Source organism: Solanum stenotomum, chromosome 6, assembly GCF_019186545.1.
Source record: "Solanum stenotomum isolate F172 chromosome 6, ASM1918654v1, whole genome shotgun sequence".
NCBI lineage: Eukaryota > Viridiplantae > Streptophyta > Magnoliopsida > Solanales > Solanaceae > Solanum > Solanum stenotomum.
In genome coordinates this window covers 20,980,204-20,999,914 of record NC_064287.1, presented here as the reverse complement: position 1 = coordinate 20,999,914, position 19,711 = coordinate 20,980,204, and the positions used below count along the sequence as shown (strand labels likewise).

The window sequence follows — 19,711 nt, the reverse complement described above, 5'->3', positions numbered from 1 at the left end:
TTTTTTTTAAGAATTATGAGTTTTATGAAAAGTTGTGACTTTTTTGAAGAGTTGCAACTTTTATGAAGAGTTGCGACTTTTATGAAAAGTTGTGACTTTTATGAAAGGTTGTGACCTTTCCGAAGGTTGTAACTTTTTCAAAGAGTTGTGACCTTTCTGAGAAGGCACAATTAACATTTGTTCACACTACCCTTTGTTGTCTATAAATAGAGGGATTTCCTCTCATTTTAAAACAACAAAAATTCTGAAATTCTTCTCCTTCTTCTTCCACAATTAAATTAAACATTTGTGTACATTTCTCCTGTTGAGTGGCTCACTACACCATTGTTTTTGTATCAATACACTCGTGAATAAAATCCTCCTATCGTAAGAGGATCTATTCCTTTAAACCTCGCGTACTAGAGGGGAATAATTTCCTTAAGGGTGCACTATGCATTCAGTGGGCTCGATTTTTTCCTTTCTGTTTCATTCTATTGTTACAGATCCTGGCAATTTTTGTACAGTCATTAATTTATGCTTATGTTATTAATTGTTGTTTTTGAGTGCATGTTTTAATTTTGTTGTTTATGTTTCTGCAAAGTTATTGTTATAAGTATTTGTTAGTACAAATTAAATAACATATGTTAATTGTGTATTCATGCAAGTTTTCTCTACTCAAATTGTTGAAGGTACAGTAAAAGAACTCCTTAAAGATCTATATTGCCATATCTTGAAGACAAAATTCAAATTTGGTATGTCATTGTAAGCACATAAAGACCTTAAAAACATTATCGCACCTTGATGTGCGAAGTGAACCAGGAAAAGAAGACAAAAATTAATAAACTTTTGACATAAGTTCAAGGATGTGCCGGATGACCTATAGAGAAATATGACTACACTACAGCCTCTTTTAATCTCAAAGACATAGATAACTACACAATAAATTAATCGCTCAGATTCACAATATGAAGTATGGACATATTCTTAAGTTTACTGCAAGTTGTAAATACTTTTCTTGAAGTAATAGATGTGCTTCTCCACACTGCGATTGGAATAAAAGTGTAGTTTCAAATTGAACTTCATCACTATGCTATGTTGATTTTTAAAGAACAACCAAACGAACTAAATAGTTTTGTGTAATATTTTTCCCTTTCAAATATATATAATAAGTTGAGTTGTTGTTCAATATGATACATTCTCCCTTTAATTTTTCATTTTAATAATTACTTATGATACATTTAAATGGGGAACTTTAAAGGGAAAAGGCATAGATTCCCTCTAAACTTGTTTCGAAAATTCAGTTACACGCTTAAACTATCATGGTAACCTATTACACATCTTAACTACTCAAAAGTGAATTTATTACCACCATGAGACGTGTAACATCACTCTCACATTATGTGGTGTATTACACTCGCTGCCACATCAGTGCTACATCAGCGTCATGTCATAAATTATAATTTTTTATTTTCTTTTCTTTATTAATTAACTTTTCTTTTGTTAACTATGTTTTACTCTAACTAATCCCTAATTAATTATTTTAATTCTCTAATAATTATATCTTTTTCATCACTAATCCCACTCATTTTCAATTCTCATTTCATCGGAAAATCATATCCGACCCCACCTTCACTATTGATTTTGTTCTTCACCACCACTATATCACCTTCAATTCTTCTTCTTCTTTGTCACCCAACACCAAAAATCTCCACCACCATTATCAATATCGATTTTTTCTTCTTCGCCATCTTCAATTACCTCTTTTAATGTTTGTCACCCGCCACCCATCACGACCAAACCCATAAAGCTGATATTACCACCAAAACGAAAAATTGATTAACAACCAAAAATTCTTTAATAAAGTCAATTTTTTTTTTGAAAAAGATAGAAATAATCAATAAATTTTTTTCTAGATAAAATATAATTATTCACTAACAAATCTATGGGAATTAACCTAATTGCAAATAAATAAAAAATGTTCTTTAAGATTGTGATAAAAAATAAAGAAGTGTGATGAAAATAATGAATGAAGAAGAAGAGGACAATGGGTGGGGTTTGAAGAAGAAGAGGTGTGGGGGGTGGGGGTGGAAAAGAGTATTCTAACTTTTTTTTTACTTTAATTTCAAACTAACGCGCCTATTTTTTACTTTTTTTGCCATGTTAGTTTTAGGGGGTAAGAAAATTCACTTTTGAATAGTATAGGTCACAATGATAGTTTAAGCGTGTAACTACTTTTCGGGACAAGTTCAAGGGGGAATTTATGCGTTTTCCAACTTTAAAATGATATATGTAAAGCAAAAGGTAGGACTGAACTTTCTAAGAATTAGAATATTTGTTCACTTCTTCAGCCTTTTCAAATTTATTTATCCCTTCAAATGATTATTTATTTATTAAATAATTTGATATCTCCGGTTGATATTCATTTGATTCCCCAAAATATATCAAATAGTAACACTTCCCGGGAGAAAAAGGATTTTTTAAAATCAAACTAAAGATTATTGATTCAAGGATAAATGATAAGATGTTATAATTATCATCTTCCTTTATAGTTTTTTAGTTTCAGTGACTGATAGGTTTTAATTATTCTTTTATAAATTCCGTGATATTAAATTTCCACGTGAGGCGCGGGTAATTTTAGTAGTATATATTAAAAAGAGAACCCAAATCCCGCCTACATGGCTCCACCACAAACCAAGATTCCTTTTTAACTTATTTATTTCCAAAACTAATCTTCCCCTTTCATTAAAAGTAGTGACTTTTATGAAAAGTTGTGAATATTATGAAAAGATGAGACTTTTATGAAAAATTATGACTTTTATGAAGAGTTGCGACTTTTTATGAAAGGTTGTGACGTTTATGAAAAGTTGTGACCTTTCTGAAGGGTTTTGACTTTTCCAAAGAATTGTGACCTTTCCGACAAGGCATAATATGCATTTGTTCACACTACCCTTTGTTGTCTATAAATAGAGGTATTTCCTCTCATTTTAAAATAACGAAAATTCTGAACTTCTTCTTTTTCTTCTGCACAATTAAATATTCGTGCACTTTGCTCCTATTGAGTGGCTTACTGACACCATTGTTTTTGTATCAATAAGTTGGTGAATAAAATTGTCCATCCTGAGAGGATCTAATTCTTTAAGCCTCAAGTATTAGAGGGGAATAATTTTCTTAAGGTGACATTGTCCATTCAATGGACTCAATTTTTTCCTTTCTGTTTTATTCTATTTTTACATATCTTGGTATGTTTTATTACAATCATTAATTTACAGTTATGATATTAATTGTTATCGTTGAGTACATGTTTTAAACTCTATTTTTTATATTTCTGCAAAGTTATTGTCTCTGGTTATATTGAACGTATACACATATAGTAGGTATATTCATTGTGCAGAAAATAATTATTGTACTCACTTCCAAGAATTCATATTTTGATATTCTATATAAAATCTATAACTTAAAAGTACTATATATAAGCTTATATATTATCTATTTTTGCATAGATATGAAGTTTCTCACTTATCAATTGAAGAAATTCATTATGCAACTTCAAAAGTTATAATTGCTTTCATGTTCAAAGGTAATTTCTTTTTTTAATCGATTAACAAAGTTTTGAATTTTTGCCTGAGACATATATCATAATTGTATAATCTATGCAACTTAAATATGTTTTTTTTCTTACGAAATGCCTTTGTATACATATATTCTTATTTTCTTATTTATTTTCCTTTTAATGATGATTAAAGAACCAATGATTTATTCTTTCCTGAATAATTCATTCATTAGAGGTTCTTGAGTTATGTGATAATGACAAATAATCAAATTCATGTAGGAATATTTTCCTTATATATTTTTAAGAACCTATTTTTTTCATTATTTTTAATGTATGGATATTAGTAAAGGATTATTTGCAAGTTCAATGCAATTATTATTTATGACCGCGCGAAGCGCGGGCAAATGTATATACATAAATCATTCATATTTTTAGAAAATAAAATATTCTTAATATATTTTATGATATTTTTTTTCCTTTTTCCCATTATCTCGAATGATCATACATATGATACTTTGTTGAAAACATGTACAATTTTACAGCAGAATCTAGTAGCCATAACTTTTATGGAACCCATTTACAACTTTACTCTTAAAATCCTATATTTGTACTCAATATATTTTATGGAAATGATTCATATTATAATTGTCCTTATAATCCATTTACAACTTGACTCTTCCTGTTCATTTAATGGTTGATGATAAGTTTGATGTAATCCAATCATATTCAAGTTTGATTTTTTCTTCGTTTCTTGCTAGAAGACTTGTGTATTGTTTTACAATGTATTTTATTGTATTATTTTGATGAATATAATATTTGGATAAATTGTATTGTATTTTATTGTTACATAATAACAAATAATGTATTTAAACTAACATCGATCATCGCAACAGAATACAAGAGGTAACAACGATCCAAACAAGATGACACTCCATAAATGTGAAATGGCAGCAGGCAGTAGTGGTTTTGAGTGAAGTTATTTTGAAATCCAAGTATTTATTTTGTTGTTGAGGAAAAACAGTTATTGATAAATCGTTTTTCATTCAACATCATCTTTTAATTAATAGATAGCTAGTTTAACTATTATTATTTTTTCAAAAACTCTATAAACTTTGTTCTTTTGTAAATAAATTCAAACTTGACCACTAAGGTTTTTTGCTATTTTTTTTCTTTTTTTCTTATTATTTGGTCGCTATTGTTGCAGGTTGGTCTAATTTAAAAACTCAAGTGAAAAGGAAGTTATAGATCTGAACTCTGAATATGGGGCATTGAAATTAAGATGATAAGGTTGTACATGTTGAAAAAGTATAATAAAGGATAGTTATGCAGGGATTGGTTATACATTTATTAGATATTCCACCTTCCATCTTGCCTAAAATAATACATAGATTTCCTTTTAACTTATACATGTATTCGTTATGGGTGTTTCTAAATTGTCAATCAAACCTCGTATTAATTTTATACATTAATAACTTATTTTCTATCTACCTATCAAACATCATATAAGTTATATATACAAAAATTAATACATGAATAACATGTTTCTTATCTATTGGCGCATCTTCCCTATAATAAGGCATAGTCAATTGTAGTTGTTAGTTAGTTATTTACTACTTATAGGTTTAGTACTACACGTTCATTATTAAGAGCCCACTAGGAAACACCTCCTATAGTATAGGAGTTGTTGTTGGTCTTCACTTGTATTTAAAAAGTTTATCTGCTCATTGTTAAAATATCAAAATTTCATCGTTTTCCATCTTGAATCTTTATGGTATCAGGGATCTTCTAAACTACAACGAGTATTGTCAAATCTGCTCATCTCTCTATTTTTTTTCTCGATCCTCTATCATGGTGACTCCAAGCATCTCTGGCATTGATGTTGATAACACTACCCATCTGGTTCAATTTGATCCAGGCTCCCAACTACCCATAAATCTTACGGGTCCAAGCAATTTTATTAGTTGAAAGGCTTAGGTTGAATCTCTCATCTTAGGGCACAACCTTCACGGTTATCTAGATGGAACCATGACAGCGCCATCCAAGACTGTCCTTGAGAATGCTTTAGAGGTACCCAACCCTAAGTACATAATCTGGTTTCGACAGGACCAGTTGATTCTCAATCCCTTGATGGCATCAGTCGACCAAACCATCACCTCTGCAATCACAACTTCCACCTCCCAGCAAGCCTGGAACACACTGCATCACTTGTAAGCCAACAAATCACAAACACGAGTTTGCAGTCTTTGCAAATTCTTAGCCACAATTACAAAAAATTCTCGTAGTATGACTGCATATCTACAAGAGATCAGGAATGTTGTAGATGAACTTGCAATTGCAGGAGCTCCCATTCCAGATGACGAACTTGTTGTATAAATACTCAGTTGCTTAGGACTTGAGTATGATTCAATTTATGTTGCTCTCCAAGCGCGAGATGCACCTATCTCGTAAGAAGACCTTGTTGGAATGTATGCATCCACTAGTCACGATAGGACCAGGTCCTCAGCACGATTTACAATGATAGAAAGTGAACAAATACTGAAAGTAAATAAATGTTGAAGGTAAAAATTGTACACATAACTTTACATGAAAACCTCCTTGCTCAAGGGAGTAAAACCACGACCTTTCTCACAGGGATTTTCAAACTGCTTCTACTAATCTTCACAAGAAAAAGTAAAACATAGTATACAATATGAGATTAACCTACTAATCTCCACACCAAGTAATACCATTTATTACTTAAACGAGCCTTAGCAGATACAACACTGCCACTATACTAACCCAACTAATTAATATAGACTTTGACGTAAAATACTAATTTACTCAAAACTAAGTTCTTACAATGATTCACCCAAGATTGAAACGTTTCTATCACAAGCAAAACGATTCCTACAATATTCGCACAAATACAAGCAATCAAGGTAACAACTGGTACATGAAGTAATGATGCAGTCTATTAGGTCCCTTGTTGTTTTGAAGCTTGAATATCTCTCTTTGAATGAATGAGTAAAATGTTGTTTGTGTGTTGAATATATCAACCATGAAGAGCTATTATCCAACGTACAAACAACCTCGTCCATTCGGATTGGTCCAGGACACTGACACCTCACCAACCGCTGAAGTGACAGCTTGCCAGCTGTACATTATATAATCTTGGACGAACATACTCTGCAGAGGATCGAGTCCCTGCACTTGTGAGGAGATCATCAAAATATCTGGGAGCATTAATACTTATCATTTCCCCTCTTTTTGATGATGAGAAACAATCTACAAACAACCTCACATGAGTGTTAAGAATTCATTGAAAAACTACATTAGTTCCCCCTGTCACTGTTCTTCCCTCTTAGTTCAGTTCCCTTTTGATTTCACAATAGCTTACCCCAAAAAATCCCCCTTTTGACATCATTGAAAAGGAGCAACAGTAAACATATGCGAGTTATATGCAAAACATGAAAGAATTCAGGGCCAAGGGCTATACCGAGCATGAGCATGCAAGCAGAAAGAGAAGATGAAACCATAGAAAACAGGGCACAGTAGCAAATATCATTAGATCATAAAAGCTTACCACAGAAGGCAGTAAAACCAGTACACAAAGCCACAAGATTTAGACACAAGGATGAAAAGACAAGGGAAACATGGCTCTTTTAGGATAGAGGGGGAAGGGGATTAATGGTGCGCATTAGCAAAGACATCCTCTCATTTGCAGCCTGATGAGCCTGGATAATTTGCTTATTGAGAGCCTTAACTTCCTCACTTAGTGAGGCATTTGTCTTCAACAGCTATCCATTCTCATCTCTCAACTTCTGCACCACTTGCTCATCCACACCACTGGTACCAGGACCCTTTGAGACAGCCTTCTGCAACTTAGATTTTATTTGCGCAATTTCAACCTCCTTATCATTTAAGATTGCAGTGATATCAGTCAACTCATGTTTAAGAGAGGCTTGATGTTCTCAAAGATCCGCCACTTGAGACCTGCCCTTGGCCTTCCCTTCAACACACTCACATTCCAGCAGAGTGACAGCAGTAAACATTTGCTTGGTGGTACCAGGGACTCTTCATCCTAAAGACACTTCAAAATATCAGCTACTAATAATTTACCGCATTTGCTATGTGCTACCCTAATTCAACTCTGCTTCAAATATTAACTTCTACATAATAATTTCACCACTTTGAATCAATTACTTATTATTTCCTGTATCTAATAAACTAATTGCTACTTAAAGTAAATTTTTGTGTTAATAATAAGATCTGCTACTGTTTTAAAATAATTCTGCATGTGTCATCACTTTCTGCTATATTTTAAAATCAATAAAAAAGATATGTTGTGTCATAATATTTTGCCCTTTTAAAATCCGTTAATAAGCTAAAATCTGCTACTGTAACAACTTTATACTCCCCGATTTAAATAATTGTGTCGTCAATGTTTGTTTTGTATGCACACATTTAACATGAAATCCTTTCACAATTATCTGTTTTTGCTAGTATGCTAATTAAAATCTAGAGGCCAATATGAGACCCTATGTGCTAAATAATCGTCCAAATTGTTTGACTTGGTGTCTAGGTGGGCCTATTATATTTTATCTTTGTCTAAATTCACCCTAATAGCAGTCCAATGCCTCTTGGACCTTACATGGGGGCGCTAGACACCTTTTAGAGACGTAAAGCATCCGGTGGTGGGGTAGGGGTAGTTTAGGCCCTATGGATATGATGACATCGACTCAGGCTTAAAGTGACAAACTTTGGTTTTGTCAGTCCCTACACGGAAGCCTATCAAAAAAAAAAAATAATAAAGTCGAGGGCTGATCCTAAAGTCCTTCAGAGTCTCCCTTTTCCTTGTCCCTTTATTTGTTTATTATTATATTTTTTTGGGGTAGCTTAAATAAAATATAAAAATTGTTTATTCTATTTACTTGTGCAATTTTAGTTTCCTCGCTCATCTTTTTTATTAATTGTGTAATACTTATTTGTTATTATATTATCACTTAGCCTTGCATGCCTTAACTAATTAAAAAATAACTAAAGTGCCCTTAATTGCTTAATATTGTTATTACTTAGTTTTCGCATGCTTAATTAATTATGTAGATAATTTAATTCCTAATTGTTTAATTATAGTTATCACCTAGTCATCATGCTAATTAAATAAAATAATAAATGAAGTGACCATAATTGCTACTTGTAACCCCCCACATAAATTGCATGAGATACGGTCGGGACCCACATTTGTGGACCTCGAGGGATGTCTAACACCTTCCCCTCGAGCTAATTTGAACCCTTACCCTGATCTCTGGTTCGTTGACCTTAGCTAGACTTAGTTAGGTTAGATAGGTGCCCTAACGCGCCTTAATTCGTTAGGTAGCGACTCTTCAATCCTCCAAAGCCCAAAAGAGTTGTTAGGTCGTGCACCAGAACCCGTTTTGAGAAAAACGGGGTGCGACAGTAAGATAATACCATTATGATTCTAAATCCTAGTGTATTCAATTGTATATACCAATATAATATGATCATAATTCGTGCCAATAATAAAAACATAATAATCCTGCATATAATTTAAACCAACAAAACAACTAAGATATACAATTCTATATCATATATTGTACAATTTTAATCAATATAAATTAAACATATACTAAACATAATTGCATATACAGTAAATCACATCCAAAATTTAAAAATAAAAAAAAATATAAAATAAAGATTATCAATTACAAAAAAGTAAAGCAGCAAAAAAATAATTATTTTTCTAACATAAAATATATATAAAAACACATTGAATAACATTATCCTTTTCATGCTATCACATTTAATGTCTTTTGTTTTCCCATCATCCACACCAGATTTCTACAAAAAAATACAACTAACCAAAATATATTATGCATGTTTAAAATCGGAAAACAAACAATATTCAATTTATTGAAAAATAATTGATACCTTGGACATTGTTTTCAATTTGGATTTGATCATCTTGTTGAGAATTATTTTTTTGCAATTGATATCTCGTCTTCAAAGTCATTGTCATGAGGTACTCAACATTCATAATAATTTTTCTTTTCTTTTTTTTCCTGTAAAATTGGGTGTAGCAATGTTTGAGTTTACACCAACTCCTTTTTCTTTACCTCTTTCAAATTTTCGGTCAAGGAGTGGAAGTATTCAACTCAAATTTGGAGTCGAACAAACAACCGGACTATTGACATCGATTTTATCCTTGATCAAACGAGGACTCTTTCGAGGAGTATTATCAAAAATGACTTTCTTGCCTATAATCATTTTTTTTTGAAGCGGAAATATTTTCTTGTGGTATGAGATAAATTTGAAAAGAAACTTAAGAGAATGCAAGTAATTTGTTACTAAATTTTTACAAGAGGTGATACAAAACCTTTCCTTGAAAAATGTGGCATTGAAAAAGATGAAAACAAAGTGTGCAGCGTTAATTCCAAGAAAGAAGAGTGTAGCAATGTAGGTAAACAAGAGAGAGAAAGTGAGATATTTATTAAAGGAACATATCCAAATATAATTGTGATTGAAATTTTAAAAGGTAAATAAATAAAAGGTAAAATATGAGTCCCAAAATATCAGCCTACTAACTAATAAAATAGGTGAAAACCGTGTATTTATTAATTTTGTAATAAAATATCATATTTGTAATTAAAATGTTAATGTTATAAATAAAAAGACTAAAATAATAATATGTAAATTAAGGTCTTAAATAGTATAGTCTTGTAATTTTTCCTACTATGTTGTGGATGCTTTTGAATTCTGGTGTATATATTAATGTCTATTTTAACATTGTTAAGTTCTTTGCATTGCAAAGTCAACAAAGCTGCATTTCTTTTATTCATTTTATATATCACACATCAACAATTTGAATGACAAACCTACAACAAAAGTAGGATACAAGGTAAAACTTCTATAAAACGGTAGTGTAAAAAAAAATAAGTTTTTTAAATAATAAGTAAAGACAAAATGAAAATAAAAAATATAAAAAAAGATAGAACGAGAAGAAAAATATTAAAGTACCGATGTAATCACACCAAATCGGTCGTTAACATAAAATGAGACAATTCATCATTACCTAATGATATTTGAGTAACAATCAAAACAAACATGATATTTAAACTAAATCCATGCAATTCACTCTACTCTTTTAAAAAAAGTCGCTTCTTTTTTCTGTGACATTTCCGCAACTCCTTATCACTATTTCACTTTCTATAAAATATAGTATCAATCTCCTTATTTTATATGGTAAGAGAAAGTATCTTAAAAATTTCTATGGTAAAATATTAATGACATCCGATTCAAATGGCCAAATAAGGTAAATGTTCAAAGAAGTCACTTATTTTTGTTTTGACTTCGAGAAGTCATCCAAAAGGATAATAATGGAAAGTAGCATTTAATTTTTGTCCTTAAATATTTTTTTGGAAGTCATCCAATTGTATCTAGTCAACATCTATAGTCATTTTGTCTTGAAATAAAGTTTTCTAAATCTTGGAGAACAGTATATATATATATATATGTGTGTGTGTGTGTGTGCGCGTACGTGTGTGTGTGTGTGTGTGAATGAAATTCCAACCGACCAAAACCCTCAAAACTAGCAAACCATTTTGTTCAAAGGAAGTGACAGCCATGGACTCAAAAGCTCATCTTGCAAAAGAAGAAGAATCTCTCATGTCACGAAAATGAGGATTATGGATCTTCCATGGGTGATTTTGATTGAAATTCTTTCAAGATTGTAAATTAAGCCCATTTTCCGATGTAGCACTTTGTGTAAACTTTGGTACAATCTTTTATCTTACGACCCTTTATTTGTTAACATGTATTAAACAAGATCCTGTAAATTCTCCTGCATTTATCTTCTCGATGGTGTGGGCAAGCCTTCACTTCTAGAACTCAAAGCAGAGTATAATTATTATGTTCGCCGTTGTAATAGACCTATTTTGTTGACCACTAAGTTTCACTACCCTCTAGGGAGAGTGTTTTTAGTTGATTTGTGTAGTGGACTCACTTGCTTCGCGAATAATCCAACACATATTAAGAAGCATTCTGTTTATATTAGTAATCCTCTTTTGGGTGAGTATTTCGAACTCTAATTGCCCCAACGGGAGACAAGTGTTTGTCGTGTTACTTATGGATTTTGCTTTAGCAAAGTGTCTGAAAAGTATAAGGTATTGAGATTAGTAGTTAGAGAGAATACTAAATTATCAGAATTGGAGGTTTATACTCTTGGAGTTGGTGAGAAATGGAGAAATGTGGGTGAGATTCTGTGTCCTGTATGGTATAATTTTGGCAAGGTTAATATCAATGGCTCTCTTCATTGGATGGATAGCGAAAAAAATAACACCATTTACTCCTTCGATAATAAGACATAAGAGGTTAAGTCCCAAAAAAAGGAATTTCTTTTTCGCATTTAAACCCGTTTGTATAGGCTCGCACTACAAGAAAAAGGTTTATTAAAGACCATGATTTTGGGACGGATTGTAAATATGGTCCCAAAAAGTATACTTATAGGGATGATAATTTTACTTCGTCCCGAATTCATTGTTTTATATTTTAATACCCGAATGGGTATATGAAAAGGAAAACATCCCGTCTCTAAAAGATAAAATGCAGTTTATACTAAGAAGGCTCTCAAATAAATTATTTCTCCAATCCCTAAACCCCGCCACTCTCTCCTCTCTAAAACAAAAGTGGAAGAAAAACCTTCTTGTCTAGCACTGTTATTCTACGTCATTCATGAGTAAGTTTTTCTTTCTTTTACATCTGATTTATGTCTTCTTGTTTTCCAATTAAAATCGGACTTATTTTCCTTCCGTCCTTTCTAATTTTTTGATCGAGTGTTTTTAGATTGGGGTTGTTTAGGATACTAATTGTTGTTATATAAGGGATACACGTTATAGTGCTTGGTTTAAAGCTAGATCTTGGAGGTTTAGGAAGAATGTTTTAGAGTGTATTTTAGGAATTTGTTAATTAGGGTTGTGATAAGCATGCCTTTTGGGGGACTTTCTTGAAAGGACGATGGTATTTTTTAGTGTTGTCATTATGGTATTTCTTATGAGATGATGAGTTGGTAAAAAAATTAAAGAGCCTCTTATTCAGTTTCTTTACTGTGAACTTTTAAGGATTTTTCAATCGTAACAAACTTTGTATATTTGGTAAGTATAATCTGATTGAAAAAATAATCAGATGAGAAAGAAAAAATGTGTGAATTGGTTTTGTTATAGCATCTCAAAGAGATTCTCCAATGAAAGTATTTCGACAGATATGTGTCTATTTAATGAGTGACACTCTAGTTGGAGTGACAGACTCACTGGTTGAAGCTCTTCTTTGTAAATATTTGTGTTCATTCTATCAAGAAATGCTCTCTCCAAATTAAAATTCACATTTCCTTAGTTTTAAGCATTATAATCTAGACTCTATATTGATTCAAAACTTAGTTTTTGTGGAGTTAAATTGCTCATCTTAAGTGCATTAACAAAGCACATCCCTTGATTTTTTTATATGCGGAATAAAAATAAGATTTTATGTTTGTGTGTGCTGAAACTCCTTGCTTTTTAACTTGTTCTTGATAGGAGATAGTGAGTGCATGATATATTAGCTTATAATGAAAGTAAAAGTGTAGGAGTAATAAAGTTCTTTATAGAGTTCATCTTTTATCTCAACTTAATATTCAATTGTATCAGAATGAATAGCGTCACTGAATAGTTAAAGTGGAGTTGTAGTCTAAACTAGAGATTATCATACATTACACTTTGTTGTTGAGATAATACTTGACTATAGCACAAACTTGGGCTAAAGTTAATGATTGATGCAGAAATTACAAGTTTAATTTGGAAGTACTGTTAGCATAATATTATTTTGAAGAAATTGGTGTATAAAATTAAGCCCCTGTTTTTGTTGTTATTTTTGGCCTAGATGTTCTTCATGCTCTTGTGCTCGAATTTCTCTTGACTTCTCAGTTTCTCTATGTAGTATCACGCAGCAAAGGTAATTGTCCGTCCATCCTATATATGTTGCCATGTGCTACTATCCTAACTACCTATTTTCTATTTGGCGTGATTGAAATTTCCTTCTCTGTTTGTTGTTAAACGTCTTTGGCCTCTAAAAAGAAATGATGATGTTATTTTGTTTCAAGAATTTGCATGCATAAGAAAAGATAAATGAGCTTAAGCAATTAAATAAATTAATTTAAGCTCAACACATTAATTTTCAGTCTCCAACATCATCTATTTCTTGAAAATGAGATACCAAGTGAGTAACGACTAACAAAACATCAATTTATTTTGCTGGTTTAAGTCGGCTAAATGAATTATAATGTGATCTTGAATACAAAAATAGTATTTACAACATAAAGTTTGGTGCAAAGGAGTAGGGGTTTTACCATGTGCGCACCCAAAGAGTAGCGGCTGCGGGTTTTCCTTGTCATAAAAAAAAGTTGATTAATATTTAAAGTTGTTCAAAAAGTTCTTTTGATGTTGAAGAACATTTTATTTTAAGGTTAAGATTGGTGCCTAAATGTATGAGTTGGTCATGTTCGCTGGTATTAATTTTTTTTTTTGTTTTATTATGGTGATGAGGACTGAGAGCTTATTGTATATAATGCATTAGTTGGTTACATTTGCAGGAAAATGATCAAGACACTGAAGTACATATCAAGGTAGTTCCAACTTGTTCTTATTTTGGGTTTAGCTCTATATTTTGTTACTCTCTTTGCCTTTTATTTTTAGTGAATGGGTAAAGTCCAGTGATATCATTTTTAGTGTTCTATTGTTTGAAAATTAGACCTTTATATATCTATATCGGAATTACATGGCTTAAGAGATTTTAAAGGTGTGGTTGGGATGTTCAAGGTTTCCCTTTTAGGTGTGGTTGTACAAGGTTTCGGGCCTTTTAGGCGTGGTTGTTCAAGGTTTTCCTTTTAGGTGATTGTTGAATGTTATATAGCTTGTTCCAAAAACTATTAGGATACTATTGTAGCTTCTAAAGTTTGGAAACTATTACTTAGACACTCTTTTATTTGAATATTGTTGCAGACTTGTCTTTGTAGTGTTACTCTTATTAAATGCTTATTGTAAGTGATTTTTGAAAGAATTGATCTTAAGTACACAGAAATTCATGTTCGAGCTCTCAGCTTTGAGCTTAAAGTATATTTTGTATACCATGTTATATGACTTTACATGAATAAATGAGACAATGATGTTTTTGTTAATTTTTCAATGTAAGTAAATGAAGGCAATCTGCATCTGAATAGAAATGCACCGAAAAGGCCTTATCTTGTTATGTTGATTGGTATTTGAATTATAATTAACCTGATAAATGGAATAACAATAACCTAACCATACATTCTCTATTATGTTTTTCATTGGTAATGATAATTTTGTTTTGCCAGAAGATAACTTCAAGTCATTTTTAGATATTCTAACATATTGCTGTTTGCATATATTCTCGAATTTCCTTCTATATTTATGTTTGATTTTTGAAGGTTATGAGTTGCACTAAATAGAATGTGATAGGTGTAAGGTCAAAATAATTACATATGAACTAATATATCTCATATCCTGTACAGGCATTGATTTTTTCAGTTAACAAGTCAAGTGGCAAAAGAAAGGAAAGATACTAGTGGACAAGTTTCTTAGTTATTTTTGTTGTATTAGGTGAATAATTTGTATCTTTTTGTACAGATGTTAGATTCAAGGAGGGGTTGTGTAAACAATACAATGACTTACGTTATTGTTATATAATTCTACTAATGTTATTTTAATCCAAAATTTGATTATTATGTGTCTAATTTTTATGTTTCAAATTTTAACCATTGTATAATTTTGGTAATATTATAGTTTTTGGACCATAATTTATAATACTACAAATTACAGTCAATAACCATATTATGTTGTACATAAAAAACTTTAAGGACCGTAAACTTGGTCCCTAATGATGAACTACGACGAGAAATAATATATTACAATTCTTGAATAGGAACCAGGAATTTGGTCCCTAAATGGCATTTAGGACCATAAATTTGTCTGTCCCTAAAGGTCTTCAAGGACAAGTTACAAAATCTCATCTCTAAATGTCAATAGCGACGGAGGCTATAGGGACGAGTGATGACCAGATTTTTCTCGTCTCTAATACGTTTTAGGGACCAGAAATGGACTTTTAGGGACCTCATTTCCCTTCGCTAGTGACCATTTTTCTTGTAGTGTCGTGCACTGATTTACGTTCAATAATACCTGAAACTTGAAGCTAGTAGAGTTGGAGAATTATTTATGTTTGACTGATTATTACAACTTGTCCACTAATATTGATATCTGGTGGATGAAAGAATATGGGATTATTGGGAAATGTTTACATCATCAATCTTTAAATACGAAGAGGATTATAATAAACGAAATGATTCCAAAAAATTCTCCAATCGAAATAGTAGTTTAGAGTATTGTTTTATCTTATTTCCTCCTAGATATGATTTTTTGCTTATGTGCTTCCAATATAAACTTTTACTATTTTATGGATCCTATTCTATTCTTGCCTTGATTTTGAAGTATTTACATGCCTTAAATTTAGGTAACTACTTGTTTTTATGATTAAATTAACAACATAACTCTTTTGATCTTTTTTAATATGAGAGAACTTGAATTCATTGGACCTCTCTAGTTAATAAAATTTAGCTTATTGTATAAATGAAATAATCTTTATGGATACTTCCTATCTAATTAATTAATTGAAATTCTCGCGAAATATAAAAATATTAGGTCATTGCTTTCTGTGTGTCCAAATCTTAATTATTGGATAGAGTTACACGTATTTGTTTGGTTGGACATAGAACGTACTCCACGAAATTAGTCGATGTATTACACGCTAGCTAGAATGAACACCACAATTATATAAAGGATAGTATATAGGATACATTTTTACTCACCAACTAAACACTGGAGAAAGGTTTTCCAAGAAAATATAAGGACACATATTGTTTCTTCACATTTGGCTTTATTACCTAATGATGAATTTAAACATATGGTACCGTAAATTTAAGTAACAATGAAAATAAACATGATATTTAAACTAAAATTCATACAATGGACTCTGCTCTTTTAGAATAAGTCGCTTCTTTTTTGAAGACCTGTCCTTAAGTCCTTATTACTATTTCACTTTCTATGAAACATAGTATCAATCTCCTTACTTTATAAGGTAAGAGAAGGTATCTCAAATCTTTCTATGGTAAAATATTAACTTCATCTAAAAAGGTAAAATATTGATGACATCCGATTCAAATGGCTAAATAAGGTAAATGTTCAAAGAAGTCATTTTTTTTTTACTTTGAGAAGTCATCCAAAAGAATAATAATGAAAAGTAGCATTTAATTTTTGTCCTTAAATATTTTTCTAGAAGTCATCCAACTGTATCTAGTCAACGTCTATGGTCATTTTGGCTTGAAATTAAATTTTTGAAATCTTGGAGACCACAATATATATGAAAGTTCAACCGACCAAACCCCTCAAAACTAGCAAACCATTTTGTTCAAAGGAAGTGACAGCCATGGACGTCAAAAACTCATCTTGCAAAAGAAGAAGAATCTATCATGTCCCGAGAATGAGGATTATGGATCTTCCATTGGTGATTTTGATCGAAATTTTTTCAAGATTGTCAATTAAGCCCATTTTTCGATGTAAGATTGTGTGTAAACATTGGTACAATCTTTTATCTTACGATCCTTTATTTGTTAACATGTATCAAACAAGATCCCTCAAATCCCCCTGCATTTATCTTTTTGATGGTGTGGACAATCCTTCGCTTCTAGAACTCAAGGAAGAATATAATTATTATACTCGCCATTGTAACAAACCCATTCAATTAACCCCTAAGTTTCACTATGCTCTAGGGAGATTGTTTTTAGTTGGTTTATGTAATGGATTCACTTGTTTCGTAAATGGTCCGACGCATATTGAGAAACATTTTGTTTATATTAGTAATCCTCTTTTGGGTGAATATTTCGAAGTTAAATTTCCTGAATGGGAGATTAGTGTTTGTCGTGTTACTTATGGATTTTGCTTTAGCAAAGCATCTGGAAAGTATAAGGTATTGAGATTTGTAGTTAGAAAGCTTACTAAAGTATCGGAATTGGAGGTTTATACTCTTGGAGTTTGTGAGAAATGGAGAAATGTGGGTGAAATTTCGTGTCCTGTATGGTATAAATTTGACAAGGCTAAAAGCAACGGTGCTCTTGATTGGATGGATAGTGAAAAAATGACATCATTTACTCCTTTGATATTGAGACAAAAAAAGGTCAAGTCCCTGCCAACTCTACCGGGACTTGTAAATCCACCCTGGAACTTGAAGCTAGTAGAGTTGGGCAATTATTTATGTTTGACTGATTATTACAAAACATTAACCACTAATATTGATATCTGGTGGATGAAAGAGTATGAGGTTTCTGAATCCTGGACTAAAGAAATCATTTTGGTGGATTCTGTTCCGCGTGGTATGGTTCACATTAATTTTGAACCGATACTTATGTGGAAAGATGGAGAAATCTTAATTCAAAGTGGCAGAAAGCTAGCTTCGTACAACCCAACAATCAAGAGTTTTAAGGTGGTTTATGCTTACGGTAAGGTCATTACAACGATCACATACACTCCAAGCTTTTACTCGCTCAAGACTATCATGGGGGACGACTTTCATCTCAAAAATGTTTATCTGAAGACTCAGATAGTTTAGAGTAGTTGTTTTATCTTATTTTCTCTGGAATATGATGTTTTGCTTTTGTGCTTCTGATATAAAACTTTTACTATTTTATGGATGCTTTTGAATTCTGGATAGAGAAATCTTAAAAGCTAATTACTATTTTGGAATACTTGATGAAATTGATTGTTTTTGGAATTATATGGCTTAAGTTTTTCTTCTATGTTGTGAATTGTTAACATTAAGATAACTAGTATACCTACCCGTACGATGCACGAATAATATTTAAAACATTTATTATTTCAAATTGTGAGTGTGTTTGCACTGGAAAATGAACCATTTATTGAACCTGAGCTCCATTAAAAAAGTAGACTTTCCATTTTCTTTATAATTGCTAATAACAACTCTTAATTGATATTTGCGTTAATAGTTTATACATCATCAACGCATAGTACTTCAACTCTTTCTCCTTTTATTTTCTAGTGAACCAACACAACTACGACATTTACGTTATAAAGGTTATGGGTAAATTTATATATCATCCATCAATGAATCAATCTTTAAATACAAAGAGGATTATAACGAAAAAAATGAAATCCAAAAAATTCTCAAATCAAACATAAATGTTATTTATGTCCAACTTTATATAAAGATATTTCACTTGCAATTCATTTTAGACTTCATTAAATATATACCAAGTTACTCTCTTGCCTTTGTTTAGTCCATGGCAATCAGATTCTGTTATGTCCAACTTTATATAAAGATAATTCACTCACATTTCATTTTAGACTTCGCAAATATATACCAAGTTACTCGCTTGCCTTTATATAGTCCATGTCAATCAGATTCTGTTATGTCCAACTTTATACAAAGATCATTCATTTGCGTTTCATTTTAGACTTTGTAAATATATACCAAGTTTCTCACTTGCCTTTATATAGTCAATGGAAATCCGATTTTATTAATCTTCTCACGAAATCTTGGAGCTCACTATATAAATGAAAGTCTAGCTAACCAAAACCATCAAAACTAGCAAACCTTTTTGTTCAAAAGAAGTTACGGCCATGGACATCAAAAGTTCATTTTGTGAAGAAAGAAGAGTCTCTCATGTCACGAGGATTATGTATCTTCCATGGGTGATTATGGTCAATATTCTTTCATGATTGTCAATTAAGCTAATTTTTCTATGTAGGACTGTTTGTAAACTCTAGTATATTCTTTTAACTTCTGACCCTTTATTTGTTAACATGTATCAAACAAGATCCCTTAATTTTCCTTGTGTTTTTCTTTTGGATGGTCAGTCCAATCCTTTACTTCTAGAACTCAAAGAAGAGTATGATTATTATGACCGTTGTTGTCACAGACCCATTCATTTGACCCCTAAGTTTCACTTCCCTCCAGGGAGAGTGATTTTAGTTGGTTCGTGTAATGGATTTATTTTCTTTCTGAATGGTGCGGCGTATATTGAGAAATATTTTGTTTACATTGAAAGTCAATAGGGGGTGAATTAAAATT

At 31.5% G+C, this 19,711-nt stretch overlaps 1 protein-coding gene across 1 annotated transcript; it reads left to right on the top strand.

Annotated features, from left to right (window-relative positions):
- Window positions 1–17,242: 17,242 nt before the first annotated feature.
- LOC125868570 (F-box protein At3g07870-like) lies at window positions 17,243–18,232 on the top strand. The gene has a single exon (XM_049549200.1). It carries the CDS (start codon window positions 17,243–17,245, stop codon window positions 18,230–18,232), a length of 990 nt encoding a protein of 329 aa, XP_049405157.1.
- Window positions 18,233–19,711: the final 1,479 nt, after the last annotated feature.